Source organism: Pagrus major, chromosome 19, assembly GCF_040436345.1.
Source record: "Pagrus major chromosome 19, Pma_NU_1.0".
NCBI lineage: Eukaryota > Metazoa > Chordata > Actinopteri > Spariformes > Sparidae > Pagrus > Pagrus major.
In genome coordinates this window covers 18280158-18304670 of record NC_133233.1, presented here as the reverse complement: position 1 = coordinate 18304670, position 24513 = coordinate 18280158, and the positions used below count along the sequence as shown (strand labels likewise).

Sequence of the window (24513 nt, the reverse complement as noted above, 5' to 3'; positions counted from 1 at the left end):
TGAAAGACAGACTGGTTACATCTTGTACTAATAATCCACTTATTCGTGTCTGTGTCTGGGGGGTTTGGGAACCACTGATTTATAGTTTTCACTTTAGGAAATCAATCCCAAGATCAATGATTCCGTCCTCTCCAGAACCATGGAGCTAATACTCTATTGATCCTTGTGAGGGAATCTCAACAAGGTCAGAGGTCAGGGTCCTCGAGTCGTTGAAGATTTCTTGCTGCAGACCTCAATGCAGCCATGTGGAAAAATAATGACATAAATCCTCTAAATCCAGCGTGTTTGGAACCACTGTCCTCTGGAAATGATGCCAATTCTCCAATAATTTCACAAGATGCCGGATTAGTAGGAATTGCGGAGTTTTGCATCATGGCTAACACTTATTAGCAATTACCTTTTCACCCCAATCCAGCCCTCTGACTCACTGCACCACCACTTCTGCTGCATAAAAGTATAAGGAGGGTTACGTCAGGTCAAGCTGAGGCAGCACTATCCTGCGATGAGCAGTCTAGCTGGTTGCGTAAGCCCTGACGGAGCCCTGGAGCTGTCTGCGTCTGCCAGATTACAGACCGGGCCGCTGCCTCCTCGATCCTCTCTGTTTCCTTCTTTTCTTTGTAGTTCTTGGATCTCCGCTGCAACCTCCTCCATCTTGTGTCCCATGTCTCATCTCTGTAAATCCCTCATCCACAATCCCCCTCACTTCTCCCTTTAATCCATCTCTTCCCTCTTTACACAAGCTGCTGCTCATCCTGTCGCCTCTCTCTACTCTTTATCGTCAAGCTATAGCTGGCTGGGAGCTTTAAACATAACCTCAATACCGGGAATCATTTTCCATCTATCCACACTGATGCCTTCTCACGCACTAATGGATTGGAAAGTGAATTTGATGGCGTTTAAATAGAAATCAGTCTCACAGACAGTAGATTGAACTTCTTACTAATGGAGCTGCCATTGTCAGGTCTCTGTGAATGGATTATGTGGAGCTTTCAGCAGATATTATTTTCACAGCAGGGGTGATGTCTAATCATTTTCAGCCGTGCCTCAGCGAGGGCTCCTTGATGCTCTGCTGCTTTGTTTTTACAGTAGTTTGAACAACTCTGCAGAGCGTTTTAGCATCTTTTAGCTCATTGTTTTGGTTTTACCCCCGCAAATGTACTGTTTTGTTCCTCTCTTGCCGCTCACATAGATCCGTTACCAAGCAGCAGACAGAGTTATCAACTAGCTAATGTTGTGGAGCGTTTAGCTGCTAAAACAGATCTGATCAACTTTTTTTTGTTAGAGAGAATTTGAAAAATGGTGAAGTACCAAGAGGCCGGACTTTTACATTCCTCATGTTTGACCGTTACAACTTGGGATTGAAATGTGTCACTTTGTATATAAGTTGTCACAAATGAAAAGAAACATTATATGAACATAAACAGCATAAAGAACAGGAAGAAAGAAGTAGGTTGTCAGTAGGATTCTCGTAAATGTCCTCTGCTTAAACAGCCTGCAAAATTTTGTGCTGAGCAACAGACTTGATGAATGGACTAATTATCCTACTAATTAAATGATCAGAGGGCGGGAATGAGGTGGCTTAATGGTCGCATTTGGCCCACGGCCTGCCAGGTGAATAGGTTTGCTCTAAAGAGACAGATATTTCCATCAAGAGTGGAAATAATGGCGCTAAAATGAGAAGGACTATTCGACACAAACACGACTCCAAAAGAATGCTAAAGCTGCAACTGTTTGCTTACAAGTTTGTCGACTTAATATGATGATAATATGTCAGTGTTGTGATCACAGCGTGCTCCTGCTGCCCCAAAGTGTCCAAAACAATCAGTCAATGCAGGTTTAGTGTCATCTTTGTTGTATAAACTCGAGCACTTCTGATTTTGTAGTTGCTGTGCTAAGTCCCATGTGTGTTTCTGTCTGCCCCCTGCAGGTGAGCCAAGGTAATGTCCCGGGTGTGGAAAGTGCCTCTCTGGCCATGGACACGGAGGAGGGCGTGGAGGTTGTGTGGAACGAGGTGCTCTTCTCTGACAAGAAGGTCTTCAAAGCACAGGAGGTAACGTGGCTCTTATTACTGACAACCAAGACAGCTATAGATATAAAGATAATGGTCAATTTCTCGTTATGTTTCATTTCATCGACAACTGCAGTCCTTTGATGGAGGGCTTACCTACAGCGATTTATGCTGTCTTGCTCGCAGCCATAAGTATTTTAATCCTGCGTTATAAGTTAATTATGGATTTAAGTCAGTTATAATGTCACAAAAAAGCAATTATTTTCTATCCTGATATTTTCCATTATCTGTTTTGCAATCTCTTGGCAGTATGAGCAAAGTTCAAGAACGAGTCTGGAAATAAAATATGAAAATGTTCAGCGTTTTCTTCCTGAGGCATTTGTCTCGCCCCTGAGAAACTCTTTGTTATATAATTTCAAGTATAGAATCACTTAATATTGTATTATTTTTTCCAACAGCACTCTCATCGGGACCTTGAGTTAGATGTCTGTTATTGTTGTATCTGCTGTTTTTTTCTTATTAAATAAAATGTCAAAAAGTAGTCAAAAAAATGCCCATCACACGTTCCCAGAGTCTGAGTTGGCATATTAAAGGTGCTTATTTTGTATGGATTGTAGTCCAAAACCCACAGATATTCAGATTGTTAGCCCAGAAGCCTAAAAAAACAGAAAATATTAACACTAGACAAGTTTGAAATAGAGGATTTGGGGCATTTTGCCTTAAAAAGCACTGAAAAAATGAATCGATTATCTAAGCTGTTGCAGATTTATTTACCGATCAAGGAATGCAATTAACTTTTACATTTAGATTCATTGGAAAAGGCCATTATTTGGTCTATTATGTAATGTGAAGATGTGAACCACCTCTGCTTCATGTTTTTTAGGACAAGATCAAGGAGATGTTTGAGAACCTGATGCAGGTCGAACACCCCAACATCGTCAAGTTTCACAAGTACTGGCTGGACATGAAGGAGAGTCAGGCGCGGGTATGATCTCCTCTCTTTAAATCCTCTCTGTTCTCTCCTTCTCCCTCTTTCACACACTTGTAAATTAACTGATTCCTACATGCTTCCCCCACAGGTTATATTCATCACAGAATACATGTCGTCGGGCAGCCTCAAGCAATTCCTGAAGAAAACTAAGAAGAACCACAAGACCATGAATGTGAAGGTCAGTGTTGGTTATATACTGTATATATAACTGGTGTGCTGCTTATTCTGTCTGTCCTATGGTGGTGGCACAGGGTACTACAGTCCAATCACTATTCAGATCCATATTTCCCACAGGATTATAGATTATGTAACAGGACACCCTGGTGGCTCAGTCTGCTCAGACATATATCTCCCTCTCTCTCTCTGTCTTCTCTCCTCTGTCTTCGACATCTGCTGCTTTCTGTTCAATCATACAAAACCAATTATTTTCATCACTGATCTACATGACGATTATTTTCATGATTAATTTATTGTCAAAGAATTGTGAAAAATGCTCATCACAGTTTCCCAGAGCTCAAAGTGACGTCTTCAAAGAGCCTCTTGTATCAAACCATGAATCCAAAATGCAAAGACTCTTCATTTACTATCATCAATGCAACAGCAATTCTTACATTTAAGGAGCTGGAAGCAGCAAATGTCTGACATCTTTGCTTGTTGGTTAAACACTGTATCAGCATGCTTGCTATAGTGTATATGTTCTACGGTGGAGGCACAGTGTGAAAAAGGTGGCAACTAATTTTCTTCCGATCGACTATAGATTAACTGCACTGCATCTTGAGTAACAACACTACATTTAGTTGTTTTTCACATATACTCCTGAAAATGGCTATGTTTACATGCACACAATATTCTGGTTTTTGCCCTTATTCTGAGAAAGACAATATTCCCATTTACATGCAACCATGCATACTACGATTCATATATTGATGCACGTCCTATTTAAGCGCTATGGAGGAATTTACTTCCTTTTCAAACTGCAGTCATGTTGCTCCCCTGGTTGTACCCTTGTTGTTTAAAAGTAGGTGTGTTTCTCCCTCCAACCAGAAATGTGGGCTTTTCTTCTGTGCATGCATCTCCATCTCAGCTTTGCAAACTGTCTGCTGTTCTGTTGCGCCTCGGCCTCCCCAGCGAGTGAGAGACGGGCAGAGAAATGGAGAGGAGAAGGAATATTTAAACAAATTTCGGACGCCCTGGAGAGAAGAATTCCCGTTTCTTACAGGACGTTTTAAAGGAGAGGGGCTGTAAAATCTGCCACTTCAATTTTTCTGTCAATCACGCACTGCACAGCGTCAGTCCCCATCGAGAGGTGGACAAAAAGGGCAGTACGCCACTGCAGGGGCAAAAAATGAATGAATGAATGAATGAATGAATAAATAAATAGTAAAAAAAAATAATACTTTACTTATCCAAATTTATGCTCGAAGGAGAATTTGTCTGTGTTGTTTTTTAATTTTTTGTTGATTTAAATTTATTGAAACATTTCTGGTACAGGATATGAATCCTCTTATCCAGACTCCAAACAAACAAAATATTATTATTATTATTATTATTATTATTATTATTATTATTATTATTATTATTATTATTGTGTGTGTCTGTAGAGGATTCATGTTGCTCCGTCACACTGTATTTCAGGCCTGGAAGAGATGGTGCACCCAGATTCTCTCTGCTCTCAGGTACTGACTGATTTCTTCCCCAGGCTTGTATCATCAGATATTTGTCATATCAAAGCCATCGCATTAACTGGATGTTTTATGATTTGCTGGCAGTTACCTGCACTCCTGCGACCCACCCATAATCCACGGCAACCTGACGTGCGACACCATCTTCATTCAGCACAACGGGCTCATCAAGATCGGCTCAGGTCTGCTCCCAACAGGGCTTTTTGTGTTACTACAACCAGCACTGGCCACACATATTGTGGATGTCTGGATTCACTAAATGCATCTCCACAGTTTTACTAAACAGATTAAATATCTCAATTATGCTTAATTTTCTTTCCGCAGTGTGGCATCGGCTATTTGTTAATGGTAAGACCATTTCTTAGATATGTTTTAATTGGTGTCATGTCTGGCAAATCATATCAGTTTATTCCAGCTAATGCATCTGTGTCATCTCTGTCATCTCTCAACAGTGTTTCCAGACGCCAGTGTCCATGGGAAAGGGAGGCAACATCGCGACGAGCAGAGGAATCTTCACTTTTTTGCGCCAGAATATGGAGGTAAGAGTTGTGGAGCGAGGTTTAGCGTGTAACTTTTCTTCCACTTAATTTTTATCAAATCTACCTACATTCATTCTTAACTGAATGATCCACCACAAAGAAAAACATTCAGTCATTACCTCCCTCATCAAATGTGACTTTTAAGGGACAGTCCACCCCAAAAACAAAAGTACATGCAGCATTTTAGTGCTGTTTATCCATCTAGATTGTTTTGATGTGAGTTTTGGAGAAATCAGCCACAGAGATTTCTGCTTTCTCTCAAATATATTGTAATTCGATGGCACTATTTTCCATCTGCAGAAAGAAGCATGCATCTATTCATCTACTCTCAGCCGAGGAGGATGCTATTAATATTTAGATCCCTCGTGGCCACAAGCGTGAAACCTCTCGTCCATGATTAGATGCACGCTTCCTTTCGTGTGTGACATGTTTAGTGGGTGGAAAATAGAAACTGTTCGTAACAAGGTCTGCGGATTATCTTGGGAAATCGGGTCATGATTTCTGTGACCCCCGTGATGGACAGAAAAATTGACGTGGCAGATTTTGCAGCCTCTCTCCTTTTAAAACTTTCAATAAGAAGCAGGAATTCTTCTTTCCAGGGTGTATGAAATTTCTCTGCCTGTCTCTCACTCAGTGAGGAGAACGGGGTGCAACAGAACAGCAGACTACATGCTGTACAGTGGCAGAAACAGGTTATAATAACTAAAAGAGAAGTAAAATTGTCATAAATCATGAGACATACGGGAGAATTGTGACCTTGGGAGGGAAGGGAGAATGTAAAAACGTGAGTCTCCCGGGAGGGAGGGTAGGCGAGCCTGGGCAGACATCTCCAAAACTCAGCAACTCACAGCAAAATAATCTCGATGGATAAAAGGAAAAATATGTATTTGATTTTTGGGGTGGACTGTCCCTTTAAACTCGCTCTCAAGTTTGTACACACCTCCGAACAGACAGCACGCTAGCCCCTGTTGCTCCATGTTTCCCCTTTCCCACAACATCAGCATTAACAGGGTCTTTAAATAGCCCTAAAATAAGCATTTTGGAGCAAATGTTTTGAGTTAAATCTTCCACCAGAGAGCTGTGGGAAGTCTGTGACCTAACAATTGAAATTGTCGGAGATAATGAAGCAAATATCAGGATTGTTGGAGCCACTGTGAAATCGATTGATTCATTTAATGGGAGGTTTTGTGCTGATTTCACAGCTGTGAAAAGACAGCTTAGTCTGAACTATACCAACTAACTAAGACTAAATAATTACATTTTCATTTTGGGGTCTTTTATCTTTGCTCCTCCTTTTCTTTTTCCAGCTGGTGAAGATGATTACGCCATAGATATTTTCTCCTTTGGCATCTGTGCACTAGAGGTGAGAGAAACTGCTCTGTAGAGGAATCCCCTCTCTGACCGTCTGTTTATGATTGTGTTAACAGATTATTTGTACCCCTAGATGGCAGTACTGGAGATCCAGGCCAACGGAGACACTGCTGTGTCCAAGGAGGCCATCATCAATGCAGGTCAATCTCTGGAAGACCCTCTCATGAGAGTGAGTGTCAAAAATACTTTATGTCCTAAATAGACAGCAGTGCGACCGCAGAAACATGGAGACAAAGACGAACTGTCTCACACGGCTCCGTTAACACTGGCCTACACACATCACATTGCTTCTACAGATTCATTTCATACCACATGCAGAGATTTTGTGCAGCTTTGGAGTAAATATGTATGTAAAACATGCCAGTGATCAAATCCAGAACACACAGAGAGATGCTGGGTCGTACTGTTCAGTCGTGTAGTAACATGTTGGACTCAGTGTCTCGTTGCTTCCTGCAGGAGTTCACACAGTCTTGTTTGCGTCACGAAGCCAAGCTCCGTCCTACGGCTCACGACCTTCTGTTCCACCGAGTCCTATTCGAGGTCCACTCCCTCAAACTGCTCGCCGCCCACTGCCTCATCAACAACCAGTGTGAGTTTCTCACCTCCACGCACCGAGATCATCGGCACCAAAAGTCTCCTCCTTCAATCCCTGTGATATTCACTTGTTCCTACATGCAGCAGATCATTTTTATCGCTCATTTATCGTGGGTTTTATACAATATATCTGCCAGTTTAAGCATTCAGTCAGGCAATTTATGATCTGAAAAAGCTCATTTTGAAAGGGCAAATAGGTTGTCATTCTAAACATATATTGAAAACAACAACAACAAAAAGAAAATGTGCTGTATCAATTCAGTTCACTAACTTCCACACGTGTCTTGTGTCAGCAGACCTGCTTCCAGAAAACTGTGTGGAGGAGAAAACCAAGTCCTTTGACCCCAACGCTGTCATGGCAGAGATCAAACACGAAGACAGACAGGGAGTTCAGCTCAAGTAAAACCACACTCGCACCTCACATCTTTGCTGAAGAATACACTCTGACATATCGGGCCCGACGCTCACTTTGCTCTTCTGTGTGTTTCCTCGTGTCTTGTAGATATTCCCACGTGTCCCCTCTGGAGCTCGACAAGTTTCTGGAGGATGTCAAGTGAGTGGAGCTACAGTTTGTGACTCGTTTTGTATCAGTGATCAATCTGTGACTGCAGCATTAAGTTCCACATCGTTTCCTCCCTTCAGGAACGGTATTTATCCCTTGATGAATTTCGCCTCATCTCGGCCTCACCCTGTCCCCCGAGCCCTGTCGTTGTCTCAGGAGCAGGTGGAGACAGTCAAGACGCCGACTCCTGAACCCCAGGAGACGGAAACCAGAAAGGTTAGACTTTCAGACGTTAGATACACAATCTGGCTGCGTGTCTATGTAGTCTGAGGATACATATTGTGGTTGTTATCTGGTTTAGCAGAATTTAGCATCATTTACAGGGTTCATACAAAGTCCTGAAAGCTTGTGAAATGTAGATACCAGCCGTCTAAATATGTCTGATTTTTTTCATTAAGATTCATGCATTATTCCCTGAGAAATTAATGAAATTGTTGAAAAATGCCTTATCTCGCAATGTTAAAGAAAGTGAGAAAACATTCCTGGATCCGTCCCTTTATGTGGATCCACACCAAAAGATAATGGGTGCTATTCTGGACTGAGACCCATCCTGCTTTCGTGTTTTGTGGAAATCCATTCAGTAGTTTTTCTGCTGAAAAAAACAACAAACAAACAGAAGGACACAGGGGACGACATAATCTCCTTTGCAGAGATAATAAAATGTTAGGAAAGATTTGTTGCTAATGTAAAATATCTAACAGGACCTGTGTGCGTTTGTGTGCATGTCTGTTAACCATTATCATTATTATGCCCATTTATCATCACCCCAAACATATTAAAGATATTTTTGCTGTCTCCACATTTTGCTGTGCTTACAACCCTCATGAGTGTATTCTTCTCTGCTGGTGTTGTAGGTTGTTCAGATGCACTGTAATTTGGAGTCCAATGAAGAAGGGACCAAAACTCATGTGAGTCACATAGTAATACAGGTACTTGGCCCATTTTAGTATAAACTCTTTTGTTGGGCTCCTTAATAATCAAGAATATTGGTCTTTTTTTGCCAGAAACGTACAACATTTATTTTAAAGGAGACATGTTATGCTTGTTTTCAGGTTCATAATATAATTTTGGGTCACTACTAGAACAGGTTTACACGCTTTAATGTTCAAAAAGTTTTCAGTTATCTCATCCTGTCCAGTGCTACAGCACAGTATTTCCTCTCTGTCTGAAACACTCTTTTTTAGCTCCTGTCTCTTTAAGGCCCCCCCCTTCTGAATACCCAGTCTCCTCTGATTGGTCAGCTCACACACGCCTGAGCCAGCAACGCGAACAACAACAGAGCATCTGTGCTAAATCAATCCTTAAGTGCAAAACTAGCTGCTGGGCACAAATTTTGCAAATGTGTGACATGTTAACGTAGTGTGATGTCACAAAGTCACGGAATTAAAGGCAGGACTTCTGATGAGGTGTTTCAGGAGCAGTATTTCCTGTGGGAGAGAGGAGTTTCTGTTAGTACTTTTGACCTTTTTAACTGTCACGATCTTTTATATGCACAAGAACCGATATAACACGCTAAATGAAAAGTATAATAGGTCTCCTTTAAATTGTGGTTAAACATTAAATCCAGCTTGATTTAAATTTGACTTTTTGATCCCTCCCCAGCTCTCTTTGTTTCTGAAGATGGATGACAAACTTCATAGGCAGCTTAGCTGTGACATCCTTCCAAGTAAGTAATGATAAGGCCAGCATTGTTCTGTATTTTTGTCTCCGAGGTCCATGAAAACACCAAAACCACCAAAGCGTCTGGCTCTCATCACCTTCTGTCTTGCCCAGCTTTTCTGTGTCTCTCACACCCACTGGTTCCTATTAAAGATATGAATCTCCTCAGTATTTTCATAAAACATGTGGGCACTAATTTTAAGCAAAACATTGCTCAAACAGGAATAAATAGAGCTTTTGTTGGGGACTATTTTCTGTGGCAGATTTGGTGTGTTGCACAAATTGAAACAAAAATAGAAATTAAACTTCAGTGCCATGTTTATGGCAGTTCAAGAACATGACCTTGGTGTGTTTTTAATAGTTGTAGGATAAAAATGAAACTCTATGGCACAGAAAAATACGCTACAGTACATCAGGATTTAAATGCAAAGACAGTAGGTGTTAGTTGGATTCATTTGTTGCATAATTTTTGTCTGTTTATGGGATTAGTTGTTAACAACTAAGGCAATAGAGAAAACCATTTAAGGGCCACTATGTAGTTTTGGAGAAGAAATTCAGAACTCATAATTTTAATATTTACAATATAAATGAGGTAATAACACAAACAAAGAAATATTTCTTTTTTCTATAACTGAATAAACAAGCTGTTCTCAGGGGAAATAAGGTCCCCAGTAGACAGTTTGAAGCTAGAGAGGTGGCAGGGTCCGCCAAATATAAACAAAGTAAAACAGTATGAAATTGTGTTGTCCTTTTAAGGTCAGTTTGTGTATTCAGTTTATTCAGTCATGAAAACGAAGAGTTTGTTTATTTAGTTTGTTAGGCAAAAAGATCAGTCAGTCTTTCTCTTCTGATTAAACTTTCTTCCCCAAAACTACATAGTGCTCCTTTAAAAAAACATACTTTTGGTTCATTTTTATGATTACATAAGATTTTTGTAACTGAAATATTTCATGTCAAACTTTCAGCTGACACCTCCAAAGACCTTGCCAGTGAACTTGTTCACTACGCCTTCATAAATGAGGTAGATATAAAAGCTTCTCTATTTGTACAACAATGTAAAATCTTACTGTGATTTTTACATTTTGAACTCATTAAGCAGTATGGGGACTTCATATCTAGTCTTTGTCCCTTGTGCTGTGCAGGAGGACAGTGAGAAGGTAGCAGGATTCCTGGAGGACGCCATCAGCCGACACCGGGTCCGAGCGCTCGCGTCCGGGAGCACACAGTGAGGAGGGGTCACGACACCGGCTGGCCCAATCAGAGGGGCCCGGGCGTTGACCACAACGCGGATCGAGAAAGGGAGAGAGGGCAGCGGGAAGGATTACACAGCCGGGAACTGAGAGAGAGAGCGATGAGAGCCGTCCCAGCTGGGGGATAAAAAGGGGACAAATACAGAAGGAAGCTGGGCCTTGAGAGAAGAGAGAAGGAGGAACCGCCACAACTGAGAGAGGAACCGAAGGCACCTCTGCTCGGAGGAACGGAGGCATCATGGCTGTGTTCAGCAGTCCCACAAAGCAGTGGAAGATTGACAAACTCCCTGCCTAAAAGGGCTATCATGCCTTAAGATATCTTGACAGCCTGGGTTTTCCATAATGCCACTATTCAGAATGGATACGTTTTACTTGCAGCTAAGGACGTTTCATTGCTCATAAGCCTTGTTTGCACTCCACCGTCCACTATGATTGGTGATTATTTACTTTTAATTGTAAACAAAGTCATTTACTAAAACCTCCCTCCCTCACAAGCCGGAACCTTCATTATAAGGGAATTCATTTTTTCCGTCCAACGTGCACTGTTGAAACTCATTCAGCTGACTTATTTATTTCTGTTTAACTGTGAACAATAGAAGCTTTGCACAAGCTTGTTTTTAGGTTGACTCCCCTCACTGCACTCCTGCGTTAAAGGCTACTTCTCCCAGAACTAAACACGCCACGCCTAATGTAATGTAATGTAGTGACGAGCAATGAGATGATGCCTCTCTTTCAGCCTGTAGTGCTCTTAATAAGGGGTTTCCCTGTGAAAGTGTTCTGAAAGCCAAAGACTTGCAAAGTGCCTGATATGGCAATGTACTTTGGACAAAATTTCCTAAGGAGACGGCATCGGAGCCAACATATAGCAATTTGGAATTTAACTTATTCGGGCTGTCTTTTAGGGTTTTAAAAGCAGATGCATTGATTCGGGTTAGTATCATGAGTTCAGCCTGTGTGAATGTGCAGATGAAACTTGACAGTCAGTAATGGCAGCTCCATTATGAGCTTTTTATTGGACTTGTGCTTCAGGCAATAATGTTTCTGGTGCAGTCAATATTAGTTTAGAAAGAGCTGCAGCATTCGTACAAAAGTTGGAATACATCATGTGAAGCTTGTGGAGTAAAATAATAGTGCTCGAGTATATAAATGGGAAGAATGGTGTTGGTGACTTAAGACTTGTTAATAAAAAATTGCCATATTGTTGTTAATATTATTGCTATATTTACTTTTCGGGGACTTCCCAAACCATCTGAGCATATTTTGTAACACCGAATTTGTTTTTAAAGGTGTCTAGAGGTGTTTTAAAGGAAAAATCCACCCAAAAATCTTCAAGAATGTACATGCTGACCTATTGTATGGAGGTTTTCAGTGGCTGCACGTGTCGTTGAAAAATCTGATACAAGAGAAGACTATTTTGCTCATTTCCCCAGTATCACAACTACTGTAGTTTTATTTCAGACAATATCAGCGTGAACTTTGGAATCGATTGCGCTGCAGCCCACACAAACACAAAAATAGAACACATGCCTTCATCGCTGCCAGATTTTCTTGTCAAAAGCCCAATCTTGGCACCATAAAAGACTATCATTTGGATGGATTTTTCCTTACAACAATAGAGAATTGTCTGATCTGTCTTCAGCAGTATACTCTCATTTGTCAGACTCAGTTAGCTCTGCTTCATTTGTTGCCCGGGTTCTGTAAGGTCGAGGTTCATAACAGTTACACTGCTGTACAGTCATTGCTTACAGTACTTACTTACTCTGTGTCAAGCCTTCTTATCAGCTTGTCTCTGCAGACAGGAGTCCCAGATTCACCTACCAGAGGCTGTGGTGTACATATTTGTTTGTGGCTGTTGGAGGGGTTTACTTTCAGACAATATTTCAATGCAAAGCAGTGCCACTCTTGCTCTCATCTGATCTAATACAGTAAGCTGCATGTCTTAATAGCCTGCAACCATTCAGAACTCTGCATTTCTGCCTTTGTCAGTCACAGTTCAGTTCCAGAAGGAACCTGACCAAGAAAATGAATGTTTAGACTGTGCGAACATGAAAACAAAAAACATCCATATCAGTCTTATTTTATGTCAGATGACTTTTATTCCTGTGAATCTGTTGAATGAAACTTGCCTTTGGATGTGTTCTACTTAATACCTTTGTTAAATATTGTAGCTACTGCAATTAAATACATGACAATAAATAAACAATGTGTGACATGTTGCTTGTGTCTGAAATTATTAGGATATATTTATTATGGAACTCTTGTACTATTGAAGACATATCCTAATATGTATGAATATTAATGCATTTTCTAAAAATGTATTTAATAAGGTAGAGAGCAGAGATATGGTCATATGGTCGTCGATTTGAGTCACTGTGTTGATGACTTGCAACTCTACTTGACAGAAAATAAATGGAGGTTAAAGACTCGTGGCTTGACTTGACTTGAGACATGATGACTATAAAGACATATCTTTTCATTTTATGTTTTCAGTTTGGTTGTTTTTTCTCTGTCAGTCAGTATTTTGCACTTTAGAAGGGATGGGGTTTTTGATTGAGAAGAAATTAAGAAATAAATAAGCTTTTATAAAATATGTATTTATTGTTTGTTTATTCCACTGAATATCAATTATTAAATAGGCTACAATATATAAATGTATTTATTTGTCCTAATTTTTGAAAAGGTTAGATAAATCTGTCAGTGACATCATTATTAGACAGGTACAAATACCGTGTCTTTTCTCTTTATAAAGACTCATACTGCTGTATCTTGCGTGGGGAAAAAGTGACTTGACTTGGGACTTGCTCGAGACTTGGACCAAATGATTTGAGCCTTACTTGAAGCTGGGCTGAAAGATTTGTGTCAAAAGTCTGCAAGAGATTATGATATTAATTTAATAGGCATCTCCTGTTTGTTACCAATACAAATTATAATGATAGAGAAAAGCTACTTCACTTCTCTCATGTCTGTCCTTTAGGTCATACTACAGTTAGTTGGTGTCAGAGCTATTTTATTTGTATTTTCACTGTCGCAAATTGAACAAGTTCATCAAAAGGAACAGTAGATTTTCTAAGTTGGTGCACATGCTAAATTAATTTAGAGGTAGGCTAGGTGTTATAAAAGAAATCATATGCACAAAGAATGTGAAATAAATGTGGGTAAAAAGAGGAAATGTAGTTTTGGACCATTTGAATAAAAGGTTATTGACCTGAAGCCGCAGTTTTAACACACACAAACACAAAACGTAGGCTGTACAGCTACCAAAATGTGTTACCAAGCACCATTTAAATACAATATTTGATTAAAAGATTAACAGTAGAATTACAGCTGGAATTTGTAATCAGCTTCAGCTCTTTTTGGTGTTTCATTATGACATTTTTAACAGCTTTAAACGTGGAAGATTGAAAAATGAGAGGTTATCGTTCCTCCCTATCATCGCGATGCTTCAAATGTCGCGATACCATTCATTGAAAACGTGAACATCTCGCGAGCATTGTGGTGCGTGTGGGCCTCTCCGAGAAGGTGTGCTTCATGGCGGTTACGGAGACTGCGGTAAATAAATTGCTTGATTAAAAGACACGTTCACGTTGTTTTCAGCTGCATTGGTAGTTGCCTAAGTAATACGCGATGTTTGGTAGATTTTAGCTGTTGTAAATATCCTGTAAATCGACGATGTATCGCATTGGGGGGGAAATGCAGTTTGCTTCGCGCGCCATAGTAATGACTGCCTAACATTAGCTAACGTAGGCTAGCTCCTTGCTAGCAACAAAGGTACTGTTGTAAAGCTAAATAGAAACCAGGCCTCTCTAATCGCGTCGCGCTGTTTTGTAATCATTATGCTATTATGGCCATTGTGGTGTAATGCAGATAGGTATAATTAATGTCCATATCTACTTTAGTTAACTACGTCGTCGGCAAAGGTTTGGCCTTTGCAAGTTATTGCTACTTTATCTTGCGATAGCTAACGTAACGTCGTTATGCTAACATCATTAGCATTCATGTGCATCACGCTAACGTTAGCTGAGCCAAGTCTAAGGAAAGGCGGGCTGGCTATGTGTGGATTGCAATGTAAAATAATGCTAGCTGCCTGTTTCTCTTACTGTTAACGCTAGTCTGAAGGCATTTTTTATTTCCCCTAGAATTTGTTGAATTGTTAAAGCTTCCCCATCAGTCCTCTTCCCCTTGGGGGCTTTCCTGCCTCAGTCTGGTGGACCCAGCGAAAAGCGGGTTGCGTAGGTAAGGAGTTCGTCCGGTCCCACCTGGGTTAAATCCGGGTGTAAATCCTCTATATGCTAGCATATGTAATGATAACCTGTGGTGTTTGAGGTGATGTGACTTATGATTGCATTACAGGAAATTTCTTAGTGGGAAAATGTAGTTATGGGTGTACATACAAGCCGGTGTTTATGCTCCAGACTTGTTTTATTTATTTATTTATTTATTTTAAACAAATTGCTGTTTCTGAATTGCAGGGAGGTGAAGCTCTGACGATGGAGAATGGACAGGGCACAGGCTCCAAGCTTGGCCTTCCGCCTCTCACCCCAGAGCAGCAGGAGGCACTTCAGAGGGTAAGTTCCCCCCCCTTACATATACAGCATCAGCGTAAATGTACAGGCAGAACAGTCAACACCAATGTGCCTCCAGAAGTTAAAATAATTTGGTTTACTGAGGTATACTTTCAAAAATATGGACCTGCTGCATTTAAATGTGGATTTGAAGGAATTGAATTACTTCAGTGCATGTATACAGTGTCCAACTTCCTCCTTAATCTCATTCCTCAAAGTAACCTGGTTTCTTGTGTGTATTCATATGTAATGATACAATATCTGTCAAAAGGTAAAAGTGTTACGCGTATGAGGTCAAAGTTAAACACTTCTCTTTTTTTCCCAGGCAAAGAAGTATGCCATGGAACAAAGCATTAAGAGTGTGTTGGTGAAGCAGACCATCGCCCATCAACAACAACAGCTCACCAACCTGCAGGTGAGATGTGTAAAATTTTCTGGTACTCAGCCGTACAAACAGTTTGTAATGCGCGTGTCGCCTGTGAGTGTTGATTCTAGACAAAATATTTTAGCTTTTTCAGACATTAGTAACTCTGACATCTCTTGAGTCAGATGTCGGTTTTGGTTTAGCTCTCTTGGAAGTCTTACTCCCTTCTCCACCACGCTGTGAAAAAGACCACATGTGTAGACCATGTGCCCTTGCTTTTGCCTCTGCTCTTTTTCAGATGGAGAAGATCGTCATGAAGGCATTGGTTATCATGTTAAATGCTTTGCATCTTTAAAGGGGACTTGTTTATGTTTTATTGCTGTGTGGTAATTTGTAATGTAGATAGGGGAGGCAACTCCCCAAACTGTATGTTGTTTAGTGGGAGTGTCTGAATATGGTGTTAGCCTTACCGCTTTTGTCTATCTAGCAAAGCAATGAGAATTTTGAAAAAGCAAAGCTAAGGGATATCTAACCTACTTTTCAGCACTTTTTTCATCTTTACTGTCTTTCAGATGGCAGCAGTGACAATGGGCTTTGGAGATCCTCTCTCACCTTTACAATCGGTCAATAGATTATTAAATTTTTTTTCTGTGCGCATTCCCAATGGAAAAGGACTGTTACCCTTCTTTAACTGGTTGCTTTGGCAACAACCCCTGCCTTTTTATCTAACCCAAGAATGCATATTTTGTGAGAAAACATGGCTTTCTACTGCTAGTGTACCTTCGACCATGTCGTAAAAATCCTCTGTGAGCTGAATGACTGTCAGTAGTTCAAACAAGTGTTTTGAGTCACAATCGGATAATTTCATTAATATTTTTAACAAGAAGTTTATGGGCTTTTAAAGGGTTTATAAATGTGAGCAAAGTCATTTCTCTTTGAAAAATATGCATTTGTACAATTGAAACAGAAACTTCTTGGCATGGGACGAAAGAGGGATAGCAATCCCTTTAATGGACCAAAATGAGAGAACTGCTGGAACAGGGATCTTTTTGGCCATCTCAAAGTCAAGTTCTTCTGTCAGTTAACAAGTCATGAATTAGGCACATGTTATATTTTGTTGGTAGTAGATTGAAATCAGCAGAAGCAGACTGACTTAAAGGCATCAGTAAAACACAGCAACTTTTGGTGGTTAAACCACCCCTCCCCTTAGACTTGAGAAGAAAGTTTGAAATGCTTTCATCAAGACTTTGTATGGATTTCGTTTGAACTCCACGATTACTTTTGTTACCTTACTTGCATCCCCGGACTACAGGTCAGTTACTGAAGCCAAATATTTGTGAGGGCTGTGCATGTCAATCACTTCAGTGTGTTTTCCTCCATATGTCTGTTCAGTAGTAACAGAATAGAGGCCATATTGTAATTTCAAGTGCTGACATCAATATTTTAGAACTGTTAAATATGTTAGCATTTTTTCCCAAACTTCTGTCCATTGATTACAGTAGCCCATTATTATTTACCTGTCCAGACCCCCTAACTTGGAATTGGCCTCCAACTATTTTTGAGGAGAGCAAGCACAGTATAAAATACACATTTATTATTATTAGTGTGTGTGTTTGTTTGTCTTCCTTTATTTTACTCTCTAATGCTTACCATGTGTTATTTTCCCCGGTTGGCAGGTGGCAGCACAGCGGCAACGCGCTCTAGCCATCATGTGTCGGGTGTATGTGGGCTCCATATACTATGAGCTTGGTGAAGACACCATCAGACAGGCCTTTGCCCCCTTCGGCCCAATCAAGAGCATTGACATGTCCTGGGACTCTGTTACAATGAAACACAAGGTCTGTGTCATTTGACAAGTGGTATAAATTCTGCTGTTTCTTCTTGATTTAAACCATTTTTAGGCTCCTTTTGTCTTCAGTGTTTATTTTTCTTCCATTTTGACTGACTTTGCAGGGGTTTGCCTTTGTGGAATATGATGTGCCAGAGGCTGCTCAGCTGGCACTGGAGCAGATGAACTCAGTCATGTTGGGGGGGCGAAACATTAAGGTAAGTTGTCTGGAGATGAGTATCCCTCCAGGTCATAGGAACACATGGATGATTGGGAAACAACTAATCTCCTTTTCCTAAATATTTTTGGTTTCGTTTGATTACAAAGAGATTTGGATTCCTTCTTTTCATTTGGGAAACTGAGCCTGTTTCTGCTTTTATCATACTTAAATGACTTGTGAAATTTCTCATATGTGACTAATTTTTTTCTTTCTTTACTTGTCTGTGTCTGTTGATTTCCAGGTGCGTGTGTTATATGTGTGTCTGGGTGTATGGTGGGTGTTCTGTCTGTGTTGTGTGTTATGCTTCCATGATTTCATCAAAGCTATTTTAGTGACCAGTTCCAGTAGGATGCCCAGTGGCGCGTGGCGTCGCTCTTTGTCCATCATGTGCTGATGATGGGCTGCGCCTGGTTGGTGTTGCTTGGCCGCCCCATCTGTAGTACAGATCCCAGTCCGATTTAGACTCGTCTTACATAGGAGCTCAATTCTTTTGCACAAGAAAGTTGTCAGAGTGCGTAATCGTAGCATCAGGCATTTAATGCGTTCCCCTTTCGGTGTCGCCACCAGCTCAGCCAGTCACACTGAGCATGAAACTGGTGTTTTTAAATTAAGCTGCAGATATTAGTATGACATTGTTGCAGTTATTTGGTAAATTGGCTTTTGTATTTGCATTGCAAATTAAGTGATAATAGTTACTGCATGAGGAAAGTTATATTTACAAGTAATCTAATGAGAAATTGCAGTCTAGTTCTACTTAACTCATCAAGAGTCTTTGTGTTGGCTCAATTATCAGACCCTTGTAAGTGACAGATTCCTAAAAGATCCCATTTGACATTCTTATCATTTTTAAAATTGGCAAAATCTGAAAACTGATCTCCATAGGACTAAAAGTATATCCACAGTTTAGTGTTGTAGTCATGTTTTGAATCAAGAGTTTTTAGTATCTGGAAGCCACAAAATTACAGACTGGAAATATATTTTGCTTTTTCATATTTCAGAGCCACTTAAAATCTTTAAAAAGTGTAGTAATGGACATGCACTAAATAATAAACGGGGAATACTTGACAGGCTAGCATTGTGTCATTAAAGTAGAACAGTGGCTTTGACTGAACTCGGTGGCTGCCGAAAGTCAGCAGTGCAGGTATTTTGCGGAAGTGCGTTCTCGGTTGGTTCTATAAACCCCTTACTCAGTAGCCCTGCTGGTATGATCTGTGCTATAGGTTGGGCGGCCAAGTAACATCGGTCAGGCGCAACCCATCATTGACCAGCTGGCAGAGGAGGCCCGCGCCTTTAACCGCATCTATGTGGCGTCCGTCCACCCTGACCTGTCAGACGATGACATCAAGAGTGTGTTTGAGGCCTTTGGAAGGATCAAGTCTTGCACGTTAGCCAGAGACCCCACCACAGGGCGACACAGAGGCTTTGGCTTCATTGGTGAGCTGGAGGGCCCTCATTCGCTCGTGCTCTATGTGTTACCGTCGCTCTGCTATTAATGACTACTTTATTCACTTACAGAGTATGAAAAGCCTCAGTCAGCCCTGGATGCTGTGTCTTCTATGAACCTCTTTGACCTGGGGGGTCAGTACCTACGGGTGGGCAAAGCAGTGACTCCCCCCATGCCCCTACTGACCCCCACGACCCCTGGTGGTCTGCCGCCTGCTGCAGCTGTGGCTGCAGCGGCAGCCACTGCTAAGATAACGGCCCAGGCAAGTATGAATCCCTTCCAAAGGGATTTAATGGCCTTCCAGGTAAATATAACCCAGATCTAGCTAGAATTGACACCAAAAGCACAGATAATATGGGCATAGAATTTTTATTGAGGTGACTGGGAGAAGGCCAGTTTTGTAGGGATCACATAACAGTAGTTGCCCTGACACAGTGTCAATTTAAAATCCCTGAAATATATTCTGGGCTTAACCTTTTTTGATTAGTTTAATGTGTTTAAAACATAAACAGATTCAAGATGTAAGATTATTTTTGTATAGTATACATAGCGTTGCATTAATGCTCCTCCCATTCACTGATTGGGTGTGTAAGCTAAGAGTCTTTTCTCTTAGGACAAACACATTGACAGCTATTTTTCAGTGTCAACAGTCACAATGATATGCCAGACAGTTGTGTTCCTGGTAGGATGTGTCATTAACATCACTGCTGTATATTTATGACTTACTGAGTATAGTTGTTGGTTTTGTTGCTAGATCTATACTGAAATGATTTTGCTAGCCTTGATTTAAAGAGAGGCGAGGTTGAGCTCACTCTGTGCCATGCTGTGTGATCTTTGACTGTGCTGCCTTGTGCTGTGCTCTGTGTGTTTCCCTTACCTAATGTCTTCGGCCCCCCTCTCTTAAGGAGGCTGTAGCCGGCGCATCAGTCCTGGGGGCGTTAGCCGCGCCCCAGCTTCTTGGTCAGCAAATGAGTATACCTCAGGCTGTTATGGCTGCCCAGGCACCAGGGGTCATCACAGGTGTGTACCAAGACATGAGTGAGTGCTCATATTTTTTTAAAAGCAGAAGTTTAATTAATCTCAAGTGTGCTTTATAGTGTTGTTTAAACATGCAGCTTTACAGACCTGTAAAAAAAAAACACTTTTCATGATTGTTTTGCAATAATTAATGCTTTGACATTCTTTTGGTAAATTGCTACGCAACTGGTCACAAGAGATATCTTACTGTGATAAAATATCTTGAGAAATATTGATATTCGATACCATTAGGAAAAATGTAGACACTGGGGGCATGAAATTTTAGCCTTTTATTAAAACATAAGTAACATGACAAACAGATACAACTTTCCTTGGCTATTTGCAGAGAACAGCAGAAAGCATTTTTAGAAGCATTTTATATGCAAGTGTAGAGAAACCAGATTTTAGGGATTTTGCCTAGGCTTTTGTTTGGACCTCTAAAGATTTACATCTACCAAATGTTACCCAACTGCAATGCAAATCTAGGACTGGTGGTAAACACAATTTCCTTTGTGGCAGCCTTCAGCTATGAAAGTTCAGTCCATAAAACATGAGTAAAGGGGTGATTTTTTTAAAGAAGGCATTAAACTGTTGCAATCTTTGAAGTCAATTAGTGAGTTATGTAGTACAAATTACTTAAGAGGAACCACATGTGCATGGATGACAAATGGTGTCTTGCCATTTGGTAAGGCCACCCAGGCAACTTTATCAATTACAGTTTTAGTTGTAATGAGCAAATCATTGAAGGAGAGGAACTCTTACACTGTAGGTTTAAGCCCACTTTAGTGTTGGAAATCACTTAAATTAGTACCAAGTTGCAAGCAGTTGACAAGCACTGGATTTCCAACAGGATCAATATTTGATTTAACTCGACTGTTAATGGTTGCGTTTATCTGCTCAAATGTTCTTATTCTCTTTAACATTAATTGTTTCTGTTAAGTTGTCTGGTGTCGCTGATGGCATGTCTGCCTCTCCCTGAAAAGGTGTGACTCCAGTGCGTCCTCCCATACCAGTCCTTCCCCAGGTTGGTCTTGTGAACCCTGTGCTCGCATCACCGCCAGTCCTGTCTAATCAAGCTGGTGGCTCCAACCAACAAGAGAGGAAAGAAGAGAAAGAGGAGATGCTGCAGGATGGTACAGGGCAGGAGATGTTGAGTGACCAAGAGCACATGAGTATCTCAGGCAGCAGTGCCAGACACATGGTGATGCAGAAACTGCTCAGAAAATCAGAGGTGAGCTTTGGGAAAAGGGGGTAAAAGGGCAATGATGAAAGCTTTTATTTGCACATTAAATTCTCTCCTTGTTCCTCTCCAGTCCACTGTGATGGTGCTCCGAAATATGGTGGGACCAGAGGACATCGACGACGACCTGGAAGGTGAGGTGACAGAAGAGTGCGGGAAGTTTGGCTCCGTCAACAGAGTCATCATATACCAGGAAAAGCAAGGAGAAGAGGAGGATGCAGATATCATTGTCAAAATCTTTGTAGAATTTTCCATGGCCTCAGAGATGAACAAAGCCATCCAGGCCCTCAATGACCGCTGGTTCGGAGGTCGAAAAGTTGTCGCAGAGGTGTACGACCAAGACCGTTTCAACAGCAGTGACCTCTCTGCATAAAGTGTCTGAAATGGTTCACCAGCACCCATCCCCATCCCCATCCCCATACCTGCTATTGCCCAAATCATTTCAGCCACTGTCACCGAAGCTTGAGATGCGGGCCTCTGAAACTTGTAATTATGTTTTTATTTTCCTTTTTTAAAAAAAATTGCTGTTGATATTAATGTTCACCGCCCTATTTGGGGATTTCATTAAAGATATTTACGCGTCAGAATTTGCTTTGTGATCTGTGAAGACTCCTTTTTTTGGTGCAAGTTTCAATTCTTTTGTAATGAAACCTTGTAAAACAGTTAGGTTTACTTGCTTTAGCTATGTTTCTTTCATGAAATTGCCGGGACATGTAAACACTTTTTTTCTTTCTTTCTACAATTAAAGGTTATTGTTTGTCCACAAAAAGTGTGATGCTTTTTTTTATGAAAGGTTCCTAATTTGATGTATTTGTAAACACAGTTGTGTTATGGTTGTGAAACATAATATTTGATAGTATAGCATGTAACCTTTGAGACTCAGCTTAAGTTTTTTAACTTCATGAATTATATGTTGCCATCATTTTGTAAACGTCACAATGGGATTGTATTTTATGGCAGGTGCATCGCCGTTTTTTTGTTTTTGTTTTTTTTTACACTGCACTTGGTTGGATGTTCACCTTTTTACCAAATATTTTTTTAGCATACATCTCTGCAGTAGCTTCATAATTATGGTTTGTGGTTCTCAGTTAAGGGAGAAGAACTTGTAAGTGACTGACAAATATTGAATATCACCTTGGTGAGAAACATGGTTGTCAACACCTCATTAAACAGTAATGTGCCACTGAAATATTAGAAATCAGATTGCATAGATGCATGAGTTTGTTCACTTTTCTGTTGGTGGACTTTGGACCTGGATAACATGGTGGTAGCGTACTGACTATTTGTGGCACATTACAGGAAAGGTCCTGTTTTGGATGATGTCACAGTTAAAATGACTTAAAGGGTAACTCCGTCAGTTTTACTTATTAAAGTGTGTTTACAGGTCTTGGGGAGTACTTCTACATATGTGAGAAAATGGTACAAAGCCTTTTGTGGCTCCAGAGGATAATTACCTCAGTGATATCACTCAGTGGCAATGCTGCATTATGGGTAATGTAGGCACCAGGTTTTGAAAAGCAGTCCTAGCATTGCACTCCTGTAACACTGATAACTGATAACTCATTACGGACAGTTTAAAAACAAATAATCAAATCAATATGGCAGAACCAGAAATATCACCTATTGTATCCCACACATTCTTCTCTTGGTGCCTACATTACCCACAATGCAACTTAGCTAAGTAGGTACATCACTAGAGGCAAATTATCAGATTTCATGCAGCTTCCTCAGGAGACACAAAAGGCTTTATACTACTTTTTCACATATGAAGACCTGTAAACACACACTAAAGGATAAGTTCACCCAAAAAATGTTGTTAAATAAAAATATAACAAGTTTAATTTCCGTCAGCCAATTTCCCAGTAGTTTGCTACTACTGATTAACTGATAACTCCACCAATTTTTAACATTAAAGGATAAGTTAACCCAGAAATTCAATCACTATCTGCTCACCCTAATGCCGATGGAAAGTTGGGGGAAGTTTCGCAGCCCACAAAACATTTCTGGAGCTTCACAGGAAAAACTGCTGTGGCATTCTTCTGAACAACTGAAGTAGATGGGGACTTGTTTTTTAAGGTTTAAAATCAACTGCAAAATAACATAAAATGGCTCTGTATAGCTTGTCTGGCATAATCCAAGTCTCCAGAAGCCCTGAGATCCAAAATTGACTTTAAAAAGACATTTACACCCTCAACGTGCTGTCAAGCTCACGTACCTCAGTAGCTACAGTGAAGGTTTCAGCTTTCAAAAGGGTGTAAATAATATCTGGAATCAATTTGGGACGAGGTGTATGGAGCCATTTTATTTATTTATTATTCTTCTTTTTACATTTTAAAGCAAGTCCCCACCTACTTAAGTTGTTTAGGAGAATGCCGAAATGCTGTTTTTCTGTGAATCTCCAGAAATGTTTTGTGGACTGCGAAACTTCCCACGACTTTCCATCGGCATGAGGATGAGCTGAGTGTGACTGAATTTTCATTCTAGGGTGAAATTGTCCTTTAATGTTGTAATGGAATTAATGGAGTTATCCTTTAATTTTGTAGTGCAACATTTGTGACTATATTATTTAATACAAATTTTTGGGTAATGTATCCTTTAAAGTGTGTTTACAGGTCTTCATATGTGAAAAAAATGGGTTTAAAGCCTTTTGTGTCTCCAAAAGAAGCTGCGTGAAATCTGATAATGCGCCTCTAGTGATGTCACTAATTGACTAAGTTGCATTGTGGGTAATGTAGACTCCAGGTTTTGAAAGAGAAGAATGTATGGGATAATAAAGGGTATATTTCTGGTTCTGCTGTATCGATTTGCTCATTTGTTCTTGAACTGTCCATAGCGGGTCCAACAGTGTTACAAGGGTGAAATACTAGACTAGTGGACTGCTTTTTAAAACCTATTGCCTGCATTACCCATAATGCAGCTTGGCCACCGAGTGAACTCACTAGCGAATAACCCAGGCACGACAAACCCTTTGAACTAATTCACTTGCCTAATGCTTGAAAAGGCTCCAGTTGTGCTGTATCTGTTGAAGCTACCCGGTACCGGCCGCTAGGTGGAGCTGTACAGTAACGCGTGCCCGGTGCTACGGAGGCGCCAGCACCGTGTGGCCTCTGCTCCAGCTCAAACCGAGCCCAGCCCCCCACACGCCAAACCAGCCTGCCTCGGCTCAACAAGGGGAGGGATGC

General features: G+C 40.7%; 2 protein-coding genes across 11 annotated transcripts in view; both read left to right on the top strand.

Annotated features, from left to right (window-relative positions):
• The window catches only part of LOC141014485 (nuclear receptor-binding protein 2-like), a 40061-nt gene extending 27189 nt beyond the window's left edge, over positions 1–12872 (top strand). Inside the window, exons 2-18 of the mRNA XM_073488296.1 lie at positions 1928–2050; positions 2892–2993; positions 3088–3177; positions 4635–4675; positions 4769–4863; positions 5006–5029; positions 5134–5220; positions 6528–6583; positions 6665–6760; positions 7048–7180; positions 7482–7584; positions 7688–7738; positions 7828–7963; positions 8602–8655; positions 9350–9413; positions 10372–10427; positions 10549–12872. Coding sequence (XP_073344397.1) covers positions 1928–2050; positions 2892–2993; positions 3088–3177; positions 4635–4675; positions 4769–4863; positions 5006–5029; positions 5134–5220; positions 6528–6583; positions 6665–6760; positions 7048–7180; positions 7482–7584; positions 7688–7738; positions 7828–7963; positions 8602–8655; positions 9350–9413; positions 10372–10427; positions 10549–10635 — 1398 coding nt within the window. The 3' untranslated portion in view covers positions 10636–12872. The remainder of the gene's footprint in view (positions 1–1927; positions 2051–2891; positions 2994–3087; positions 3178–4634; positions 4676–4768; positions 4864–5005; positions 5030–5133; positions 5221–6527; positions 6584–6664; positions 6761–7047; positions 7181–7481; positions 7585–7687; positions 7739–7827; positions 7964–8601; positions 8656–9349; positions 9414–10371; positions 10428–10548) is intronic.
• Positions 12873–14115: 1243 nt separating this feature from the next.
• puf60b (poly-U binding splicing factor b) lies at positions 14116–22100 on the top strand. Of its 10 annotated transcripts, XM_073488155.1 has the most exons (12): positions 14116–14205; positions 14793–14889; positions 15126–15221; positions 15544–15633; positions 16155–16205; positions 17259–17420; positions 17536–17628; positions 18851–19064; positions 19146–19336; positions 19980–20094; positions 21075–21322; positions 21405–22100. In XM_073488155.1, the coding sequence occupies exons 3-12, from the start codon at positions 15144–15146 to the stop codon at positions 21702–21704; spliced, it is 1542 nt and encodes a 513-aa protein (XP_073344256.1). In that variant the 5' UTR covers positions 14116–14205; positions 14793–14889; positions 15126–15143; the 3' UTR covers positions 21705–22100. The 10 variants fall into 10 exon arrangements, with proteins under 10 accessions (XP_073344256.1, XP_073344259.1, XP_073344255.1 ...); XM_073488158.1 differs by lacking the exon at positions 16155–16205; XM_073488154.1 differs by lacking the exon at positions 14793–14889 and having other exon boundaries at positions 14129–14205.
• Positions 22101–24513: the final 2413 nt, after the last annotated feature.